The 20,766-nt window shown below is 48.4% G+C and overlaps 1 protein-coding gene across 1 annotated transcript in view; it reads left to right on the top strand.

The window, feature by feature from the left end:
* The window catches only part of CGNL1 (cingulin like 1), a 155,764-nt gene extending 135,410 nt beyond the window's left edge, over positions 1-20,354 (top strand). Inside the window, exons 11-19 of the mRNA XM_058665791.1 lie at positions 3,405-3,557; positions 4,150-4,320; positions 8,444-8,605; positions 11,076-11,165; positions 17,061-17,144; positions 17,594-17,718; positions 18,425-18,533; positions 18,840-19,003; positions 19,980-20,354. Of these exons, the coding sequence (XP_058521774.1) occupies positions 3,405-3,557; positions 4,150-4,320; positions 8,444-8,605; positions 11,076-11,165; positions 17,061-17,144; positions 17,594-17,718; positions 18,425-18,533; positions 18,840-19,003; positions 19,980-20,121 (1,200 nt within the window). The 3' untranslated portion in view covers positions 20,122-20,354. The remainder of the gene's footprint in view (positions 1-3,404; positions 3,558-4,149; positions 4,321-8,443; positions 8,606-11,075; positions 11,166-17,060; positions 17,145-17,593; positions 17,719-18,424; positions 18,534-18,839; positions 19,004-19,979) is intronic.
* The last annotated feature ends 412 nt before the right edge of the window (positions 20,355-20,766 follow it).

Raw genomic sequence — 20,766 nt, 5'->3', positions numbered from 1 at the left:
CAGGTTAGTGATGCGGCAGAAGGCTATGCATCCACTGAGGGATCATGGTCTCTAAGCTCTAAGCCCCTCACGATCCATCCACCAACTTGATGTGTTAGATTCTCCATTGTGAGAACATCTCTCAGTTTTTGGTCCCACTATTAATGGCTACTGGGCTTATATTGTCAGTGTTGAAAATGGAGTTGCTATGTTTGTTTCTTTTCACATGCTTTTGGGACCTATTTTCTCAGTAGTTATTTACTGGAATAACTATTGAATATTCGGAATAGCATTCCTACACCACAGGATATATTAGAATTAGCTAAGGGAAGTTTCTTTTTTCTTAAAAAAATATTTTTATTATTTGAAAGGCAGAGCTACAGAGAGAAGTAGAGACAGGTCTTCCATCTGCTGGTTCAGTCTCCAAATGGTTGTAATAGCCAGAGCTGATAATCGAAAGTAAAGTGCTTTTTCTGGTCTTCCACATGAGTACAGGGGCCCAAGGACTTGAACTATCCTCCACTGCCTTCCTGATTGGAAGTGGAACAGCTGGGATACAAACCAGCACCCATATGGGATGCCAGTATTGCAGGTGGAGGCTCAGCCTATTACGCCATGGTGCTGGTTCAAGGAAAGGTTGCAAATGTCTATCTGTGGCCCTCCCACTCCAGAAAGTTTTGATTTTATCAGAAAAGGCTATATTCTGCATTTTAAGACCGTAGTCTCTTGCTCTTACTAATCATATCCTTCCGGTGTAGGAAAACCTCAGATCATTTTCAACCACTGAATTTTTATCACGCACTTCATGGTCAGCCTTGCCCAATGAGACATACCCACCATGAACAAACCTAATTGCAACATCTACTTTTTGATTTTCCAGCAAGGACATGGAAAATATTTTTTAAATAACTTAGAAAAAAAATGTTCTTCTCAGTAGCATATGATTGGGAGTAGGCTGTAGTGGCTGTAACTGTGGTGTCTCCAGTGGCTCTCAGTAAAGGCTGAGTCGCAGATACATGAACCTGGGGCCAACAATAGGGTGTAGCAGATTAAGCCCCATCCTGAAACACTGGCATCCCATCTGGGTGCCGGTTCAAATCCCAGCTGCTCCACTTTTGAGGCTGCTCCCGGCGAATGCACCTGGGAAACCAGCAAAAGATGTTTACTTACCTTAAGAAGATAAATTCTGCTTATCTTTCTTTTGCCAGTGTCCTTTCCCCGAATGCTCTTGTTAACCTCGGTTCCCTGCAGTTGTTAACTTCAGCAGCCCAGCTGTGTTGGCTGTTGCTCACAGAGCAGCAGCCTGTCAGAGCCCAAGGACTGGAAGGCCTCTGGGTAGTTTTTGAACTCAGTATCATGTGGTTGCTTGAGCAGAGCTGGTCCTATCCTGTGCAAACCAGGAGAATGCAGAATGATTTGGGAGAGTGTTCTCAGGATGGAAGAATTCCTGTATATTGACAGCAGCTTCTAAATGTGAACTGTTGTACAAAAATAAATCATTGTTCTTATGCAGCCACCACAGGGACACAAGTCCAGGAAGGCTTCAAGCAATTGCTGTGCCGACCAAATTCACCTTTCAGCATCTGAAAACAGTTTCTAGATGATCCAATCTGTTTGGATTAGGTTCCTTTGTTCTTGGCTGTGCCCCTTCTTGCTATTCTTATGCCTCTGACCCTAATACTTGGCCATTTACAGAAACCACCCTAGGGGCAGACATTTGGCATTGCTGTTATGATGCCCACATCCCACATGGAGTCCCTGAGATCAAGGTCCCAGTTTCAGCACCCAGCTAATGTGTACTTTGGGCATCAGTAGGGATGGCTTCCTGCTGTCCTCATATTGAGTTTCTGGCTTCCAGTTGTGGCCTAGCCTGATCCTGGAAGTTGCAGATATAGGGAGGTGGGGGGCTGGGGAGTGAGTGAGGCAGTGGATGGGAACTGTCTTTGTTTCAGCTTCTTTGCTCCTGAAATAAAGGGATGAAGAAATAGTTATGTTCAAAAAAGTTTAAAGAAGCCATCATTATCTTGCTGAAACATTTTTTAGGGTTTTGTTTAGGAGCTGAGTGTTGTTCACATAAAAGACAAGTGTCTTTGCAACTTTGCAGTAAGAGCTTTAGGGGCACCAGGGGAAATTTGCATCCAAAATGGTTGTGTTTTATAGTAAGTACTGGTATCTGCCAATCCACTAAGCACCCATACGTACTTGTCTGTCTAGGATCTCTTCCATTTAACCTTTGGTCCATCAAGTTCAACAACCTGTGATTTCCAAATTGTTTGCATACATTTGACTACAGTCCATGGTACTGCTTCCTTCCAAGTGGACTTCTGGATCAAAGGACAGCACAGTCTTTGCTTACAGATGCATGCTTAACTGTTCAAAGTGTAAGAACCATCTGCCTCAAGAATAAATACCAGAATATTAGGTGCAATGCTGATTGTCACAGGATATACTTGTCAGATAGGTTAAGGTTTGTCAGCTCTAAAACTTGACCTAAATTTTAGAGCATGCTTGTGATCATGCAAATTTGTTTTAGATGTATTCTTTATTTCAAAGTGAGAGTTACAGAGAGCAAGAGATCTTCCATCCATTGGTTCACTCCCCAGATGGCAGCAACAGCCAGCCCTGGGCCACGCCGAAGTCAAGAGCTTTATCAGGGTATCCTAATGGGTGACAGGATTCTAAACAGATGGTCTACCTTGGGCTGTTGTCCAGGCCATTAGCAGGGGGCTAGATCAGAAGTGGAACAGCAGGCGGTGGCTTTATGTGCTGCAGCACAATGCGAGCTTCAAACCTCAAGATTTTGGACACTGTTGTGAACTCTCACCGTGAGCGGCCACTTGCTGTGCTTGTGGACCCCTTCTTCTACCTCTTCATTCCTGCCAGTGTTTTCCATTAAGTCACTTTTCATTTTGATGTCTGATTTTAGAACCAACCCTGGGCCCGGCACAATAGAGTAGCGGTTAAGGTCCTCGCCTTAAACGTGCCAGGATCCCATATGGGCGCCAGTTCTAATCCTGGTAGCTCCACTTTCCATCCAGCTCCCTGCTTTTGGCCTGGGAGAGTAGTCAAGGACGGCCCAAAGCCTTGGGACCCTGCACCTGTGTGGGAGACCAAGAAAGAAGTTGCTGGCTCCTGGCTTCGGATCAGCACAGCACTGGCCGTTGCGGTCACTTGGGGAGTGAATCATCGGGCGGAAGTTCTTCCTCTCTGTCTCTTCCTCTCTGTACATCTGCCTTTCCAATAAAATAAATAAATCTTAAAAAAAAAAAAAAACAACCCCATCTTGTGCCTCTTTTCACTCTGCTCTTTTTCCCTCATTGCCACAGATTTGATGCCTTGGTGATATGGTTGTAAAATTCCTTCTGCCATCTGTTCCTGCGATTGGCCTGGTAGGTGTATAACTGCCATGTCTCCACTCTTTGCAGAGAAACCTGAGTCAAACCAGCCAGGAGCAGAAGCAGCTGTCTGAGAAGCTGAAAGACGAGGTGGAGCAGAAGGAGCAGTTAAGAAGACTGAAGAACGACATGGAGGCCGAGCGATGGCACCTCGACAAGACCATCGAGAAGTTGCAGAAGGAGGTGAGGGCAGGAGGCATGAGCAGGGTGGCACCTCTGTTGGAACCCATTGGACCCACTGCCCTGCGGAGTCTGATGAGAGCTGGGGCAACCTTGAACCTGGCTAAGCACACATAGATCAGGGCTTCACAGAACCTCCAAGGCAACTCTGTGGTTCGGTGGAGAACTCCAGAGGTAGAAGAAGTGATCTGGCAAAAGGGAACCCCTGTGCTATCTGGATTCTGGGCTCTCACATCACCTCTGCACAGGTGATGAAGTGCACATACAGCCAGGGTTCCTCCATCGGAAGCCATGTGTCTTTGCACCTGTCTGTCTTGTCCATAGATATGAAAGCCTAGGCCTGGATGCTCTGCCCACCTCTGCCCCAAGACACTCAGCCAGGGATGCAAAAAGGCTCTAATCTATTCCTTGCAATGGCAAATACAGTGATTTCAGTATTTGCTATAAAGATGCAGCTGAAGCTCAGAGAGGTTACATACCTGGAGTGGGGACAGGATACAGCAAAGGTCTGACCCCAGGGCTGGGTTTTGAGCTCCAGGGCCAGGTGCTGCTGCCGCTCTGATGGGACCAGACCTGGACCTGTCGCTTCTTGCAGATGGCTGACATCATGGAGGCATCACGCACATCCACATTGGAGCTGCAGAACCAGCTGGATGATTACAAGGAGAAGAACCGCAGGGAGCTGGCTGAGATGCAGAGACAACTCAAGGAGAAAAGCCTTGAGGTGGAGAAGGCCCGGCTGGCGGCTGGCAAACTGCAAGATGAGGTAGTGTCCAGGAGCATGAGCTCTTCATTAATTCCGTTGCAGAGCTGCTTCAGAATGCTTTTAAGGAGGACTTGGGAGTTGGTGGTTTTATTTTTGCTTTGTTTATTAAGTCTGAAATTTAAGGTGGTGGGGGAGCAAGCATGTGCTCCCTTGCACTGGTTTACCCCCCCCCCCAAGTGAGGGGCAGGATACAGGGTGGGGAGGAAAGCTGGGGCTGGGCCAGGGCTGAAGGCAGCAGCCAGGAATGCAATCTGGGTCATCCCTGTGGGTGGCAAGGACCCAGCTGCTGGAGCCATCACTGCTGCTCTTAGGGTCTGGATTAATGGGAAGCTGGAGTCAGGAGCCAGAAACAGAGCCTTGAACCTGGCCATGCTGATACAGGTTGAGTATGTATTAAATACAAACTCCGTGGGGAGAGAGTCTTAGGATGGTTATTGTGCTTCATTTTTTATTCTTAACTCCCCAGTGGTTACAGAGATAAATAATGTTGTAAGACAATGGATCCAATCAATGATTCTGAGATAATATAGCTTAAAAAAAAGTTTATTTTTACCTGAGTGGCAGGTTTACAGAGAAAGAAGGAGGGATGCAGTGAGAGCAAAATTTTCCATTCACTGGTTCATTCCCCAAATGGCCACAATGGCCAGAGCTGGGTCGATCTGAAGCCAGGAGCCTGGAACTTCTTCTAGGTTTGCCACATGGGTGCAGGGGTCCAAGCACTTGGGCCATCTTTTGCTGCTTTTCCAGGCACATTAGCATGGAGCTGAATCAGAAATGGAGCAGCTAGGACTTGAACTAGCAGCCATATGGGATGCCAGCACTGCAAGCTGAGGCTTAACCTACTGTGGCATATCCCTAAGATGACACAAGTTTATCAGACCATTTTCTCAGTCCTAGAAGATCCACCATGTTCAAGGGTGTACCCAGATGTTTTACACATTCATGTTTTAGTTTAATCCTAGAATAGGGATTTTAGTAGCTGGCTTTTTTTTTGCCATTTATTTTTGAAAATACAGATTTTTGTGGGGAGCAGGGTGCTAGATGAATAATTTTCAGAACAACCCTAATGGTGAGTAGAAGAAATTCTGAGGCATCAAGGGTTGAGATGATTCGCATGTCTTCCCAGTTTTTACAGTTAAGAGAAATAGGACCAAGAAGCTTGAGTAAGAACTGAAATTAGCATCGTGACAGCACAGCTTCCTTTGGCATTTAACAACAGAGGGGAAAAGGTTTTCTTTTGCGTGGCAGTGGCATGGAGGGCTTTAGATGTTGGCCAGAGCAGTGCTGACATCTCCATTTCGAGTGGTGTCTGTTGCATCTGTGAAGTGGTGTTCCTTGCTGTCTGTGCAACGGTTTTGTAGCTCAGAATCATTGGAAGCAACTTGGGAATTTCTAGGTAGGGAACCTGAGGTCCAGGGATGGTGCAGGCTAGGTGGAGACCAGTGTTGCTTATAAAGGGGCAGCAATTCCAGAAGAGGATCTCCTGGCATGAAATCAGAGAATAGATCTTTACCAGTTGGCACAGCCTCCTGTGAAGTACTATTCCCATTTAAATGGCAATGCTGGACATGTCCGTATTTTGAAGGTACAAGGAGGGCTTCCAAAAGTTGATGAAAATGGAATTTCAAGATGTTTATTTTAGTGCATGGATTACATGTTTAAAATTTTTTTTTATAATACACATTTTCTATGAGTTTTTGAAAGACCCCTCCTAATGGCCTAGCTTCAGATGTTGATGTCATGGAGTTGTCTTAAGCCAAGGTAAATTACTGAGCGAAAGTTTTTGTGGATCTTTGAAAAGCTCAGTCATTTCTGATTCCTGTCCCTCACCCTGTGTTTGGATTGAGCTGAGTTCAAGTTCTGAGTTACGAAGTCCTGAGAGGGCTCTTTTGGAATGCTGCAGTAATTGGCACCTGTGCTTGAAGAGTAATGGGCGCCTTGCTTCTTCTGCCTGTAGTTTGGAGCTGGCGAAGAGAATCCTGAGAGAATGCAGACTTGGAGTTGACCACTCATCCACTGACTTTCTAAGTCTTGTTGAGTGAAAGGTGTTTGAACAAGTTCAAGGAAGCGCTTGTGGGTGCACAAGTTTCAGGATGAATTCTCAGTCACTAGACTTGTTTTTTTTTTTTTTCTCTCTTTTGTATTCCACCCCCCCCCCCTTTTTTTTTTAGTGATTTTATTTGAAAGGCACAGGCAGGCAAGAGAGAAAAAGCTCTATTCACTGGTTCACTCCCCTAAAGGACTACAATGAGCAGCACTGGGCCAGGCAGAAGCCAGGAGCTTCTTCCAGGTCTCCCATGTAGATGCAGAGGTGCAAACACTTGAGCCATCTTCCCTAGCCTTTCCAAGCACACCAGCAGGGGGCTGGATCAGAAGTGGAGCCCCCAGTACTTGAAATGGCAGTCATATGGGATGCGTGGCCTTGCAGGTGGCAGCCCCACTTACTACACCACAGCACCACCCGTTGCACACACTTCTCGAGTGCCCTTACTTTGCTGGAGCCCTTGCTCCAGTGTTAGGAGGGACCACTGGGTACTGGCCTGTGGGACCATACTGGGTAAAGAGTTACTTAGCCACATTGGATATTGGAGGAACATGTTGGTATTGGGAAGGGTGCCAAGAAGGAAGCATAGCGGCTGTGAATTTACCTGATAGTCTGACTCCTGTTCATGTCTGTCCTTATTATCTTATTTCTGTAAGTAGGTTTTATGATTACAGTGTTGCATACAAAGGACATTGAGTCATGAAGAGATTTCATCTCTGCTCTGCTCTTATAGTACAACTTCTGAACCCAGAGAATGTCTGTTAACATTGGCCTGTGAGATGCTTTTCATTGCATGCTTTCATTCTGTTTTTATGACAGTGACTGTTAGAGCCTAACTAGAATCTCTTGGAAATGTCATTTTCAAATCTCGGCTGTTGTCATAGAAATGTCAGGTGTTCTGGTTTCCCATGGAAGAACAAATTTTCTAAGGTTTTCCCATTAGTCTTCCTGCACCAGCCTAACCTGTTGAGTTCTCCCTAACTTGGCTGTGACAAATGCCCCCCACCCCCAAAGTTACACTGAACAATGGAGTTTGCCATTCATTTTGATAGTTTTCCTGCAGAAACACGGCTCTTTGTGTTGTGTTCCTAAGCCCTGCCTCCCTATGCTGACTTGTGCTTTGTCCAGGAAGGTAGGACCTGGGGAACCAAACAGCCAGCTTGAAGCATCACCGTGTGAGTTCCTACAGATGTTTAAGGACAGCCCACCTTATAGACAGCTAGCAAATTTTCTTCTGGGAGATACTGAAGATGAAAACAGATCAACTTTTCCTCCAAAAGTGTTAGCTCAGTGCCACCTTGTGGATGGAAAAAACTCTGTAAATTATTTTCACTGATGGATTGTTTTCTTCTGCAAAACAGTGGTTTTCAGGCAGGTGTTGTGGCCCAGCTGGTAAAGCTGCGGCCTGTGATATTGGCATCCCATATAGGAGCCAGTTTGAGCTCCAGCTGCTCCACTTTTGGTTCAGCTTCCTGCTCATGTACTAGGGAAAACAGCAGAGGATGGCCTAAGTGCCCAGGCTGTACTATGTGGGACACCTTGAAGAAGCTGCTGCCTCCTGGCTTCGGCCTGGGCACTGCAACAATTTGGGAAGTGAACTAGCAGATGAAGATCTCTCTGCCTTTCAGATAAATAAAGCTTTTCTGTTTTTTGTTTTGTTTTGTTATGTTTTAAAGCAGTGGTTTTCACTAAATGTGTATGTTGATATTGCTGGATTTTGTGTCTGCAGATTGCTTTGAGGTCATTCACTTGGTTTTTATTTTCTCTAAATTGTTAACCTTGGAGGTGATCTGGCAAATGTGAACGACACTTTACTCTCTGGGAAGCACTTGCCTAGTTGAGTGGCTTGCAAATGGCTTTGACCACGACCCCATAGTAAGAGCTGCATCTTGCTTTGTCCTCTCAACAATAAGTTGCTTCCTATAGCAGAAAGGTCTGTTTTGGTGTGGTTTTTTTTTTTCTTTGTTTTTAACACAAGAGGACACAAGGCCTGCAAGGGGGTGGGACTGGCTGAAGGTCTCCTGGTCTCCCATGTGCTTGCCTCTGGGCTCAGCTCAGCCCTGGCTCCTGTCCCCCTAGATGCGCCTGATGGAGGAGGAGTTACAGGATTACCAGAGAGCTCAGGAGGAAGCACTCACAAAGAGGAAACTTCTGGAGCAGACGCTGAAAGACCTGGAGTATGAGCTGGAGGCCAAAAGTCACCTCAAAGATGACCGCAGCCGACTGATGAAGCAGATGGAGGTCTGTGGGCCGGCCCAGGGAGTGCCGCCTCTCTGCCCATCCCTCAGCCCTTGGGAAGTGCTGGGTTTCTATTCCTTTCATCTTCCAGGCCTGTGAAAGGTCACTTCTTGATCTGGGGGAGAAACTGATAGATCGTAGTGTTGGGCTGTGAATGCTGGAAGGAATAATGGACATAATTTAAAGGCTTATAAAGGAAAAGAGACCATGGGATTTGGCACAAGGACACAGGTAGCTGATTGCCATTTATTTTGGGATTAAGATTCCAACTGCAAAGGTGAAAACTGCTGTATATCAGGAGAGGGGTGGAGGTGGGCCCTTTACCCAATCCACCCACCTCCTGGGGACCATCAGCAACCCATTCAGCATACTGGTTCTTGTTTCCTATTTCTGGCCTATTTCTTCCAGATTGTCTAGCTTGCCAGAGCCAGCAATGGAGTCCAAGACACGATAGTCATCAAGTAGGAGTGATCTGGTCACAGACGAAGACACAACACATTAGAAAAACCTAGACAAAGGATAGACTCTTAGTACAAGAAGTCTATGAGAATGACGGGAAGGACGTTAAAATTTAATTCCCAAGAACACAGTGGTCCTCAAACCAGAACACACGTATACACACACAGAGGAATTTAAGGAGAGTGAAAGAGAGACTAAGCTGTAAGCCTCAGACTTTGGGGAAAAGATAAAATTGTCAAGGTTTTGATAAAAGGCAGACTGTCCTCAAGGCCAGGGGGAGAAGGCTTGAATTCAGAATCACTGGGATTCCTGATTCAGCTTTGCAAATAAACAGAAATAACATTTTACAGCCTTCAGGGGACTTAGTGACTGTTTATATCTGGAGTCTGATGTTTCAGCATTGAAGATTTTATTATAAGGAGCTTCCTTCAGAATGCAGAATCACCTGATTATATGTAGTTTTACTGCTCTAGTGCAGTCTGACTGTACATTTTGCTAACATCCTTTGATTTTTGGAAAGGAGAGGAGTTTGAAGCAAGTAGAAGCCAGTTTAAAGCAAGTGAAAATTAACTAGAAAGTTAACTATCATTTTCGTTAACTTTAGTTGCTCAAGCAACTTGGCCTAAAAGGAAGCTCATGCCTTGTGTGTGAAGTGGCTCTGGGCCGGGCACCCCACGTACACCTGCTGGGTCTGAAGCAGCCCTTTCAGCTGCCAGTCAGGGTGCCAGATCACCTTCTTGTAGAATATTCTGAGAACAGCATTTCTTCTGGCTGTCTCTACAGTCTAGGAGCAATGCAATTGCCAAGCTTCCTTCACCCCTGTGCAGTATTTTAGACCATTTCTCCATGAATTAGAAGATGAATTTCTTTCCTGAGCCTGCCACCATAAAATACGTTTGAGGGGCGGTTCATTCCCTCAGAGGTGGCTGGAAGGACTACCTGGCTGTGACTGATGCTTCCCCTGTTCCCTCATTAGCACTTCCCAAATATGTTCCCAGGACTTAGCTGTCTCAGGGATGGGCGTTACAGAAAACTCAACCCTCCAGGTGGCTGCTGAAACGAAGAGCAGCTCACAGCAGTGGACCTGCTACAGCTAAGAGCCGCTGGTCCAGGACCCTGTTCTGTCCTGCAAGCTCCCTAGCAGTCCTACAGATGCTGATCACTGCCAGGGAAGGCAATTTGCAGCCACCGAGTCACTCGTGGGAGTTATGTACATTTATTTTTGATGCTGACCAGAGGCATCCATTATTTGCCAACCAACTCTGGCAACTACAGAAACAATGTCTGTATATGAATACTGCAGGCTCGTGCGTGTCAGTTGTGTCTTTGTGGTTCTGAGCTTACCCAGATGTTTGACTAATTGGCTGGTGGTGCATGCACAAAGCCTGTGTCCCCTCAGTTCCAGGTGGATGGTTTTTGTCAGAAACCTTTTTTTCTCCCCCAAACACACAGCTAAATTTGCCTTAATACCCAAGGAGATTAAACTGGAAGACAGTGAGGAAGACATGATTTGTTATTCTTGGATAATGATGGATTTCACAGGATTGGCCAGCATTGTCTATGTTATTTCAATGCACAATGCAAAGTGGATGGAGTTTTCTAGAAAAGACAGGCAGATGCAGGGTTTCTGGTAACTGAGTAAGGGAGAGACAAAGCATTACCCTGGGCATGACAAATGTATGGGAAGATATCTTTAAAAGGAACTGGGCTTGGTAGATAGATCTGTTTAAAGTTACTGATTTATGGGTAGGACAAAGGGAACAGGCTGAAATAACATTAGTGTTTAGATTAGAGGTGGTTTTTTTCTGTGTTTTCTACACGCACAATTCTATTTTGTGTTCTGAAAGCCAGGAAGCACATGGTTCTGAGTATCTGTTGTGGGCAGTGTGAGAAGCAACAACTCACAATTCTGAATTGCAATCACCCTCAGCTCTCACTTGCATGTGGGGCAGCCCTTTCTCCTAATCCGGATCAATGCAAGTAAGGTGGGTTCTCTGTGTGGTTTCTGCCTTAGGACAAGGTGTCCCAACTGGAGCTAGAACTGGAAGAGGAGAGGAACAACTCAGATTTGCTGTCTGAAAGGATCACTCGGAGCAGGGAACAGGTACTGTTGTCATTGAGTGATGGATCGATGGACCCTTGTGGGAAAGATGTGCGAGGTTAAGCCTGGGCATTCAAGGAGTATGAGAAGGGAAAACCATGTCGTGTGGAATGTGATGGCTGATGGAGTAGTCTTCCCATCAGAAGTCACTAAGAAGTAGGGAATAAGGAGTTTCTAGATGGGTAATGGGTAAAGTGCTTTTGGAGCTTAGACTGTAAGACTCATTAATCCAAGCACCAGACTAGGTGGCAAAAGCAAGTTCCCTGGTGAAAGCTTTTTCCTCAAGGAACTTTAGATTGATTAGCGCTGTGTACACCCATAAAGTGTTTACAATCCAGTAACAGTACTTCTGAGTGAATGCTTTTGATGAATTTGAAAAGAATTTCTTGTGCATTTCATCTGTGAGAAGCAATCAGGGCCATTCCTATTCTATTCCGTAGATGACAGAATTTCCCAAGCTATGCTCAATGGCACGCAAAACTGCTATAATCCAAAACTTGTTTCCATTTTTTTGGATGAAGTGACAGCTCAGGTTGCCATGTAACGGATTCGGTAGAGGAGTGATCATGTTCTTTTGAAGCAGTTAGTGCCATGTTTGTGTGCCCAGTGCATGCCCTGGCTACTTGACAGGTTACAGAATGGGACGCTTGGAGACAGGATTTGTTCAGTAGAGGATTAGCCTGCCCTCATAAGCCTCAGCCCTTCGTTTTGATACTAGATGCACAAGGAAACCTATTGATACCTGTGCTCCCAGTACCCACTTGGCCACATGCTTCATGGCTGTGGCCCTAGAGAAGTGATGGAGAGATTAACTTCTTCCTTGACTGGGGTCACACTTTCTTTAAACGATGAAAACAGAACCTCATAATGACAGGTTTCCAGTCTAAGGCTTCCCCCCCAACGTTGGTATGCCGAACAATATTTTTCTGACTGATATATTTATGAACCCTAATCGCTTTCAAATCGGACTGAGAAGGATGGATTTAGATTTGATAAAATCATGTCTCTGCTTAAAAATGAGGTGAGGATGTAGTTTTACTTTTACTATTACAGAAGGGCTTTGTAACAAGTTACAGGAAAACTCAGTTGAATAGTGGGTGTTTTATAGCTTCTGATCTGCTTAAGTGCGGAGAAATCTTGTTTCCTCTCCTTCCTCCATTTATGATGGTTTACAGTCTACCCATGGAATCTAAGTACTAGACCTATGCTCTGTGTTTTATGCACTTTCTCATGGGTAAAGTGTCTGCCAGGTTCCCACAGATCATATAAGAAGCAGGGTCACAGTTTGCTTTCACCCCGCAGGTAGACTCTGTAAGGGTCCTTAAGACCCCACTCCCAGTGTCTTTGGTCTTTCTCTGCAGTGGAAGATGCCTTGGTGTTTATGGAGGACAGGAGGCAGCAGCCAGAGGGTGGTCCAGGCTGCGATATGGATGTGCACTGCAGGCCGGAACTATGGCTCTGTGAAGACCACTGCTGGTGGCTGAGTGAGAATGGTTAACAGGGATGCGCCCAGGCATGGAGGCAAAACGAGCCAGCCCAGGCAGCTGGCAGGCAGGAGGAAAAATACCAACTCAAGGTTTAGGCAGTTTCCTGGTCTTTCCAGGAGCTCAGCTGCCTTGGCAACTGCAGGATAAACCCCAGTGGATGAAGTGGCAGGCTCCTGCAGTCACGTTCAGGAACTGCCTTTCCGTGGCCAGCTCACACCTGCTGCTGAGTCACCACTGAATTTGTAAGCAGGGGATTGGAGGCAGTGCAGCTACCGGTGAGTGAATCTGGAAATAGTCTCCTTTGGAATCATTGAGCAAATGATCAAAGTGGGGTTTCTTTATTCCGAGCCAAGCCTCTGAACTGCATCCCAGAGTACTGGCTGATCGAAAACCCAGTGTGGGCAGTTGACCAGTTGCTGTGTAATCACTTTCCTTTCTTGGGATCACATCTTCCTAGCGGCTCACAGCAGTGGCTTCTCAAGATCTGTGCTGCCCAAGGAGAAACAGAGGTGGTGAGGTTAGAGAAAGTTACCTGTAGGTAACTCAGGCATTTCTCTGGCTTTTCTGGAACACAAAAGGCAGATGCTTCTAATCCTGAGCACTGTCCCAACCATGGGATCCTCTCTCCTTCCCCATGAAGCCTAGTGCAATCTGATAGTTCTTTCCCGTCAGAAGTCGCAGGGTTTGGCCTTCTTTCCATGCAGCTGTGATACTGTTGCCTTTCGTTTCTGCTTTTAATTCAATAGGAAAGTTTGTGTTTGGCCCATTTGATGTAGTTGAAGGGTAGACAGCATCTAAAGGCCCCACGCTTACACCAAGACATGTTTTCCCAGCTTGAAATTTACTTCCCAGCACCAGAGGAGGAAATGGGCAAAACATGCTACCTCTCCCCAACGCACTCACACTCTACCCCTTTTAAAGCCAGAATGGCTTAAAATGTCAACAAGTAACTGGGCCCAACTGTAGGATCTGTGTCCTGAGAGGCATGACTGAAATTGGCTACCCATAGCCTAGTTCTGACTTAGGGCGGGACCCACCCGGGACCCCCCCACCCCATCCCCCCACCCTTCCGGGGGCATTGTGCCTGACACCGTGTAATTTTCCCTTAAGGTTCCATTGGTGGATTTACTTTAATGTCAGCTGTCATTTTGGAAGAATTGAAGGAAGCCCATTATGTTTGCCAACGGCCTTGCTTTCCAAAAGGCCCAAGAGAGCTGGACCGCCTGGTCCCAGAGCTGAAGTTTTACAGTTCTGTTTTTATTTCTTCCTGTGCTCTCCTCTGATTTATTTTGCACTTCCATTTTAATAGCCATCTTTAGAGGGGCCGGGGTGGGGTATAAATAATGACTGTTTTGCTGCTTCTTGTGGAGGTCACTGCTTGCCTAGGGCTCTCCAGGGAGGTCTTGAACCTGCAGAGACCCCCACCAAAGCTGCCCTGCTGAGGCTGCTTTGCCCAGGGAGGTGGTTTTTTCTTTCCTGTTGGGATTCACATTTCCCAGGTGACAGTGCGGGGCCACTGGGAGTAGCAGGGTTTGTCCTAAGCCCTGCTTCCTCCGGGCGCTACTGAGCTTTGCTCAATCTCCCATGGCCGCTTCTCTCTTTTAGGCTCCAGGGTTTCAGCCAGGATTCGCCCTACTTGAGGGCTTTTCTCTTCCCTGGGAGACCTCCAAACCCTGCAGTTTTGCTGTGTTGCTGGTGGTGAGCAGGGGGAGTGGGGGGAGAGGGCAGGGAGTACAGGAATTGGAATCCCAGAGAGCTGCTTCCAGCTCTCTCTGACTCAGCAGTCTCGGAAAGCTTCTCCCTGGAAAACCAGGGTGAGAAGTTCTGCCTCAGTGAGTTTCCAGGGGGGATTAATGGGCTCAGTGTGGCTGCCTGGGCTTGGCTGGAGGGGAGCTGGGACAGGGGAATCGGGGTTTGATGTTTCAGGAGGCGGTGCTCTTCCCAGGGTAGGCCCTATCGGGTCTTTTGTTAGTGTTTCACTTGGGGGTGATCAATAGAGCCTGGACAAATAGGCAAAGCCTCGTTTACCTTCTGAGGCCTTCTCCCCTCCCAGCACACAGGTGCACCTGTTCACTCTCTCACCTTGACAGTCTTAGCCTAGGGTAACTTTCTAAAGGTTAGAAAGATGGAGGGGTGGACTGCTTAAGCCAGAGGCAGGTACATTGCACAGTACCCCCAAAAGAGAAGATGGCAAAGACCCCTTACAGGCTGTCCCTTCTGAGTGCCTTGGAGGCTGCATCCTGCAGGAGAGATGAACAAGGTCACACACCAGGGAATGGCAGAGCCAGGAACAGAGGCGGGGTGGCTGCTGCTCACGTGCGTCATTTGTTCCATGGCCGTGAAAGTTTAACCTTGTCCTCGGAGAAGCGCCCTGGGTATGCATGACCCAGCTGTGCCTGGGAGGTAGGTCTGTGGTCCTGTGGCCCAATCATTCTAATGCCCTTGGTACAGGTGTGAAACCACAGTCAGAGCCTGACTGTGAGCCTGCATCCATTACCCTTGGACCTTGCGTGCCTAGAAGAGTCCAGGATTTGGCATGGTGCCCTCTTTGTGACCTGTGATTGGGGGGCCCTGGACCAGGGCCACGGGAGGTGGGATCTGCACTCTACCTGCTGATCCTTTGCATTGCTAGCACTTCCTACTTCCTCTCTATAAGGATGCTGTATTTCAGTGGCAAGTATCCTTGAATGCTGTGCCCTTAATTGCTTCAGGGACTGGGCAACAAATCGGCTTAGGTAGTTCTCATCTCTGTCTTGCCTAATGCCCCCAGTAAAAATTAAGCAGTAAAAGTTTTCCAAAGATTGATTTATTTGAAAGGCAGGTAGATAGAACAGCCAAGCGTGGAACCCATGCTCTGACACAAGATGCTATGTTATGTTGCGTTGCCTTGGGCTATCTAATTCTTGACTTTCTATTCATCCTTCAGAAGTTTAAAGGTGAGCATTTTCTATTATCACCCCCACCCCCCGTTCTTGCGCTCTGGGTAGGATGGGGTGGGGAAGGGGAATCCTTATCTTGTACCATGTGGCAATGCGGTCGGGCACCTTCATGTCAAATGCATCCAGGCAGTTTCCTGAGTACTGCTTGGATCCCAGAACTCATTTCTCTTCTGTAACAATCTTAACTGCTGCGTAGCCTGCTCCTGGCTTTTCCAGAGCGCCCTCTGCTGCCCAGCTTTGGGAACAGGGACTGGCCTCCACTCCCCTACTCTGGTCATTTCCTGCTGGGCCAGTCCGGCCTGGCACAGCGGAATGACACACCCCTAGAGAGTTCTTCTGCATTGCTGTGCAGCTTAGTCAGAGACCCTTGGTCAGGTTTAGCCTGTCAGGTCACCTGGAGCTGCCCGGCATTCACACTGCCTGCTGTTGCCAAGAATCCCAAAAAACAGAGAACTCTGGCAGCAGCGTTTGGGCTGTGATGGCCGTGCAGCCCTTTCCTAAGTTGGAACTTGAAATGCAGCAGTCAGGGATGCACCTTAGACTTCCGGCTTCGAGAACTGGACCACAGCCCAAGGAAATGACTCAGTACATCCTAGTCTGCGAGAGCCCTGAAACACCATGGAAACATGTCAGCTGGGACCCAGGCCCAGGGACTTGGACTTGGCTGCATTCAATTAGGGAGGACCCCAAGCAAACCAGAATAAGTTACATCACTCAACTGGTCTGAGGGTGACCAGGAGCAAAGGTGACGGCAGGGCCATCTTGCCATGCAGACCTGGGGGAGGAACCTTTCTTGCCTTCTCCCACCTTCCAGTGATGAGCCATAGATATGCATTGCTGTCCGTTGGCTTGCAGGGCTTCACATGCACCTTGGAGGTGTTGCCATGTGCCAGTCTTCCCTCTTGTGTGTTTTCAAATTCCCTTTTGGTGAAGTCTGCTGGCTGAGGGTCCACCACATGACTTCACTGTAAACTTCATCTCTGAACAAGGCTCCATTCAAGCTCTGCAGACTAAGATGTCAGCATCTCTTTAGGATGGTCCAACTTACAACAGCAGGGTGAACTGTGGTTAGTATTTAAAATATTTGTGGAAAAGCAGGGAGGGAGAGAGAGAGGTCTTCCATCCACTGGGTCATTCCTCAAGTGGCTCCAGTGGATAGGGGTAGGCCAGGTCAAAGCCCAGAGCAGAGAATTCCATCTGGGTCTCCCATGTGAATGACAGGGGCCCAAACACTTACGCCACCTGCTGCTTTCCCAGGTGCATGGGTAAGGAGTTGAATCCTGGACTCAGACTGGCACTCTGGTAGAGGCTGCGGTGCCTCAGCATTGGCTCCCATTTATCATCATTTGTGTCGGTATCTTAATTAAGCAACACCCTGCAGCCAAGGGTAGATGGCAGGAGGGGCACTTCGGGTGACTTGGGGACCACAGCGGAGGAACAAGCCCCTTCACCTTTGGGTCTGCTTGCTGCAGATGGAGCAGGTGAGGAATGAGCTGCTTCAGGAGAGAGCTGTGAGACAAGACCTGGAGTGTGACAAGATTTCCCTGGAGAGACAGGTGAGCACCACTGCCCTGTGAATACCTCCCTCCTCCAGGATGGCGGGTGCACAAACGCTAGATGGTGACAGCTCAAGGGTGAGGGTACGCAGGAGCACCCCGTTGCTGAGAAAGCCTGCTTGTCCCATCACGGCCTTTACCCCACTGTTCATGTCAAACCATGCTTCGCAGGAGGGGGAAGCAACTTGGGCCCCTCTCACATGCTGGAGCTTTGAGACAGGCCGGAAATTTCATTCAGGCCTGAAGGGGCTTGGGTTAGAATCTTCTTTCAACTTGTTAGGGTTTGACTTGAACAGCTAGCCCTGGAGACATCTCTGGGCCACATGTACTGGTGTGCAAAACCACCTTTTCGCAGGCACTGACCCACCCTTTAGTTCTGCCTGTGTTCTACTCTGCACAGCACCTGGTGCCCACACAGCCCCTCACAAAGTTACCCTTTCTGATTCCAGAACAAGGACTTAAAGAGCCGCGTTGTCCACCTGGAAGGCTCCTACCGGACCAGCAAGGAGGGGCTGGTGGTGCAGTTGGAAGCCCGGATCACAGAGCTGGAGGAGCGACTGCAGAGCGAGGAGAGGTGAGCCAGCCCTGCAGCAGGGGCTCCCCAAGACGACCTATAAGGCAGCGACAATGCACCCCTGGCTCCTGCGGCTTCTGTTTCCCAGATTGGAATGCTGAACCCCATCCAAGTTCATGGTTTGAGGAAGGAAGCCGGGCTAAATCTGGGAACAGCAGGGTTAGACATGTCAAGTCCATAGCTTTGCCACTATGTTGTCCTTCTCCCCACATCCTGAGGACGACATGCTGCCCCCTCCACTCCTGTCAGTAGAGGCTGGGAGCTGCCTCTACCCTGGGAGCGAGGGATGTGCAAGCAGAGGGGACATGAAGTCCCAGGATCACACTCTTTCCCAACACCTCCACGCTCTGCTGTGAATTTTTGTAGCTCTAAGGTCAGCACCAGGGTTTACTTGGCCCAGGAGGCTCTTCCTTTTGGCCCTCTGCCTTCATAGCAGGGGTATGTTCTCTGGGCTGTTTCAGTAGTACCAATAGATGGAACAGCCCAGAGCAGACCCAGACAGCCACAGGCTGCAATTGTCTGTCTTACAGGAGTGTTATCTAGTTTTCTCTGAACTTTGTGTTGCCTCCACGACCCTGAGCCTCCATTTCCTCTCATAGTGTTGTGTGCTTTTGTGGTGTCTGGCCACCCCCGGCTGGCATTTCCCCCTGGGAATGGCTGGGATTGAGAAGGGCCCTCAGTGTCTGTCCTCTCACTCTCCTTCCAGAGACCGTGCCAACCTCCAGCTCAGCAACCGGCGGCTGGAGCGGAAAGTGAAGGAGCTGGTGCTGCAGGTGGACGATGAGCACCTGTCCTTGACCGACCAGAAGGACCAGGTGAGCCTCCGTGGCTTTGTGGTTCCTGGAGGGGAGGCGAGACAGGAGAAGGTAGGCATGGGGTTAAGGCAGGCTGACACCTCCATCACCGAATGAGGGCTGTAACAAACTTTGAGCTCCGAGTTTGGCTTTTCAAAAGTGTGGAGTGATCTTATATAAAAGACTGCTCCCTGCTTTCCCAACTGTGGGCCTGTCTCCTCCGTAGCTCAGTGGCTGGCTGCCTGGCACCTCCATGCTGGGGGGCAGGGGGACTGTTCCTCATCTTAGGCCAGCAGCAGCCCTAACCAGTCCTGTCTCCTGCTGCAGCTGAGCCTGCGCCTGAAAGCAATGAAGCGACAGGTAGAGGAGGCAGAAGAGGAAATTGACAGACTGGAAAGTTCGAAGAAGAAGCTGCAGCGGGAGCTGGAGGAGCAGATGGACGTGAACGAGCAGCTGCAGGGGCAACTCAACTCCATGAAGAAGGACCTCAGGTGGGCAGAGGGTGGCCTCCGAGGGCCAGCAACCCCAGAGGTTTGAGGAAGGAGTGACGCATTTAGTTGTGTGTTCACTCTTGCTGCCTCAAGGCTATCTCCAGAGGTTGCCTTTCGAGCCATCCCAGCCAAGGAGAAGGTGGCTGTGGAACCTGCCAAAAGTCACCCTTGTACCAGTGCCAGCTGAGCCGCTCTCTTCCCAGGATCTTAGGGGGGATAGTGAGGGTTGGGGCAGGCATTAAGGAGATCACACCACATAAAGGAGGTATTACCTAAACAAGCCTTTTTTTTTTTTAAACATATTTTTATTGCATTTCATTTTTTTTAATTAATTACATTGCATTATGTGATACATTTTTTATGCACTGAGATTCCCCACGCCCCTCCTTCTTTTTATCTCATTTTGGGAAAAAAGAAAAAAAAATAGAGTAAAGTTCACTGGTTACTCTCTTCCCAGCCTTGGTTCTAGGGTATTTTGGGGGAGGGAGTGCTGAGATTCAATTCATGTTCACTCACAAAATTGAACCCCTCTTGCAGACAATTGGAGCTTGGGGTTCTTTGCTGGCTGGCTGTGGTGTTCTCTTATAAATACACAGAAGTTTCCAACCCATGGAGACGACTCTTGTCCACCAGGCCTTGTCCCAAGCTCAGCATGAGGGAACCGCACGTAAGAAGCCACCACACATCCCAGTAGTTAGATAGGACAGTAGCTTCAACAATGCTGTATGCAGTTCACACCAGTTAACATTTGAGATGAACATGGGACCAGCAGCAGCCTTCCACCAACCCATAGGGGTGGGTCAGGCCTAGTGCTGTCAACTCCAGCTTTCCCTGCCAAAGGAGCTAGCTGGCTCCCATGTTGCAGACACGTGAAATTCATGTGCCTCTGTGCCCTCCCCTGCCTCCATCACCAAATCGGAGCTGAGTCCCCAGCCCAGCCCCAACCCTGAAAACAAGCCCCTTGCTGTTTTGGCAGGCTCAAGAAGTTACCCAGTAAAGTGCTGGACGACATGGATGATGATGATGATGATGACCTCAGTACCGACGGAGGCAGCCTCTACGAGGCACCCCTGAGCTACACCTTCCCCAAGGACACCACTGTTGTCAGCCAGATCTGATTCCCGCTCCTGGAGCTCAAGAGGCTGTCCATTCCCAACAGGAATGCTGCAGCCCCGGAAAGGAGCAGGATGGGAGATTGAGTCTACAATGGAACCCGTGGCTGCCTCTGCACACAGCATTCCTGCCTAGGCTCTCTCTGTGGGTGAGCACCTCTGGGAGCTTAGACCCTATGTGTTGAGACACCAAAGACATGGACTCACGCCCCCTCACCCTCCGCTGCATCCTGCCCCAGTGTTTTGGAACACTTTAGTGAGGCTCCTGTTCTGCCCAGCTGACTGCCATCACCCCTCACATTCCAGGGTCCAAGCTGCTCCTGATTAATAGCCACTGTGCCTGGAGGACTGATATGTGGGTTTACACGTTTTGAGCCAGAGCCTACTGCTCATGGGCTGTCGCTGTTCCATTTTGGAATGTTATGGAGCCTTTATAGGGCTGTTGGGTGAGATCACACATCCATACTATCCCCTCCCCCCTTCAGATACGAAGTTACTAGACTTTCCATACTATGGAGCAGGAGTGAGAGGGAGAAGGAAGGCAGAGTCACTACTGTGGGAGTCAGAGTTGGCCAAAAGGAGCTGTAGTGAAAAAGTCAGGTGGACTGGCTAAGGGAGAGAGACGAAGTCACTTATGTCGAGCTGTAGCTA

This window comes from Ochotona princeps, chromosome 6 (genome assembly GCF_030435755.1).
Source record: "Ochotona princeps isolate mOchPri1 chromosome 6, mOchPri1.hap1, whole genome shotgun sequence".
Lineage (NCBI taxonomy): Eukaryota > Metazoa > Chordata > Mammalia > Lagomorpha > Ochotonidae > Ochotona > Ochotona princeps.
The sequence above is the reverse complement of the archived record's forward strand: the minus strand, read 5'-3'. Positions and strand labels throughout refer to the sequence as shown.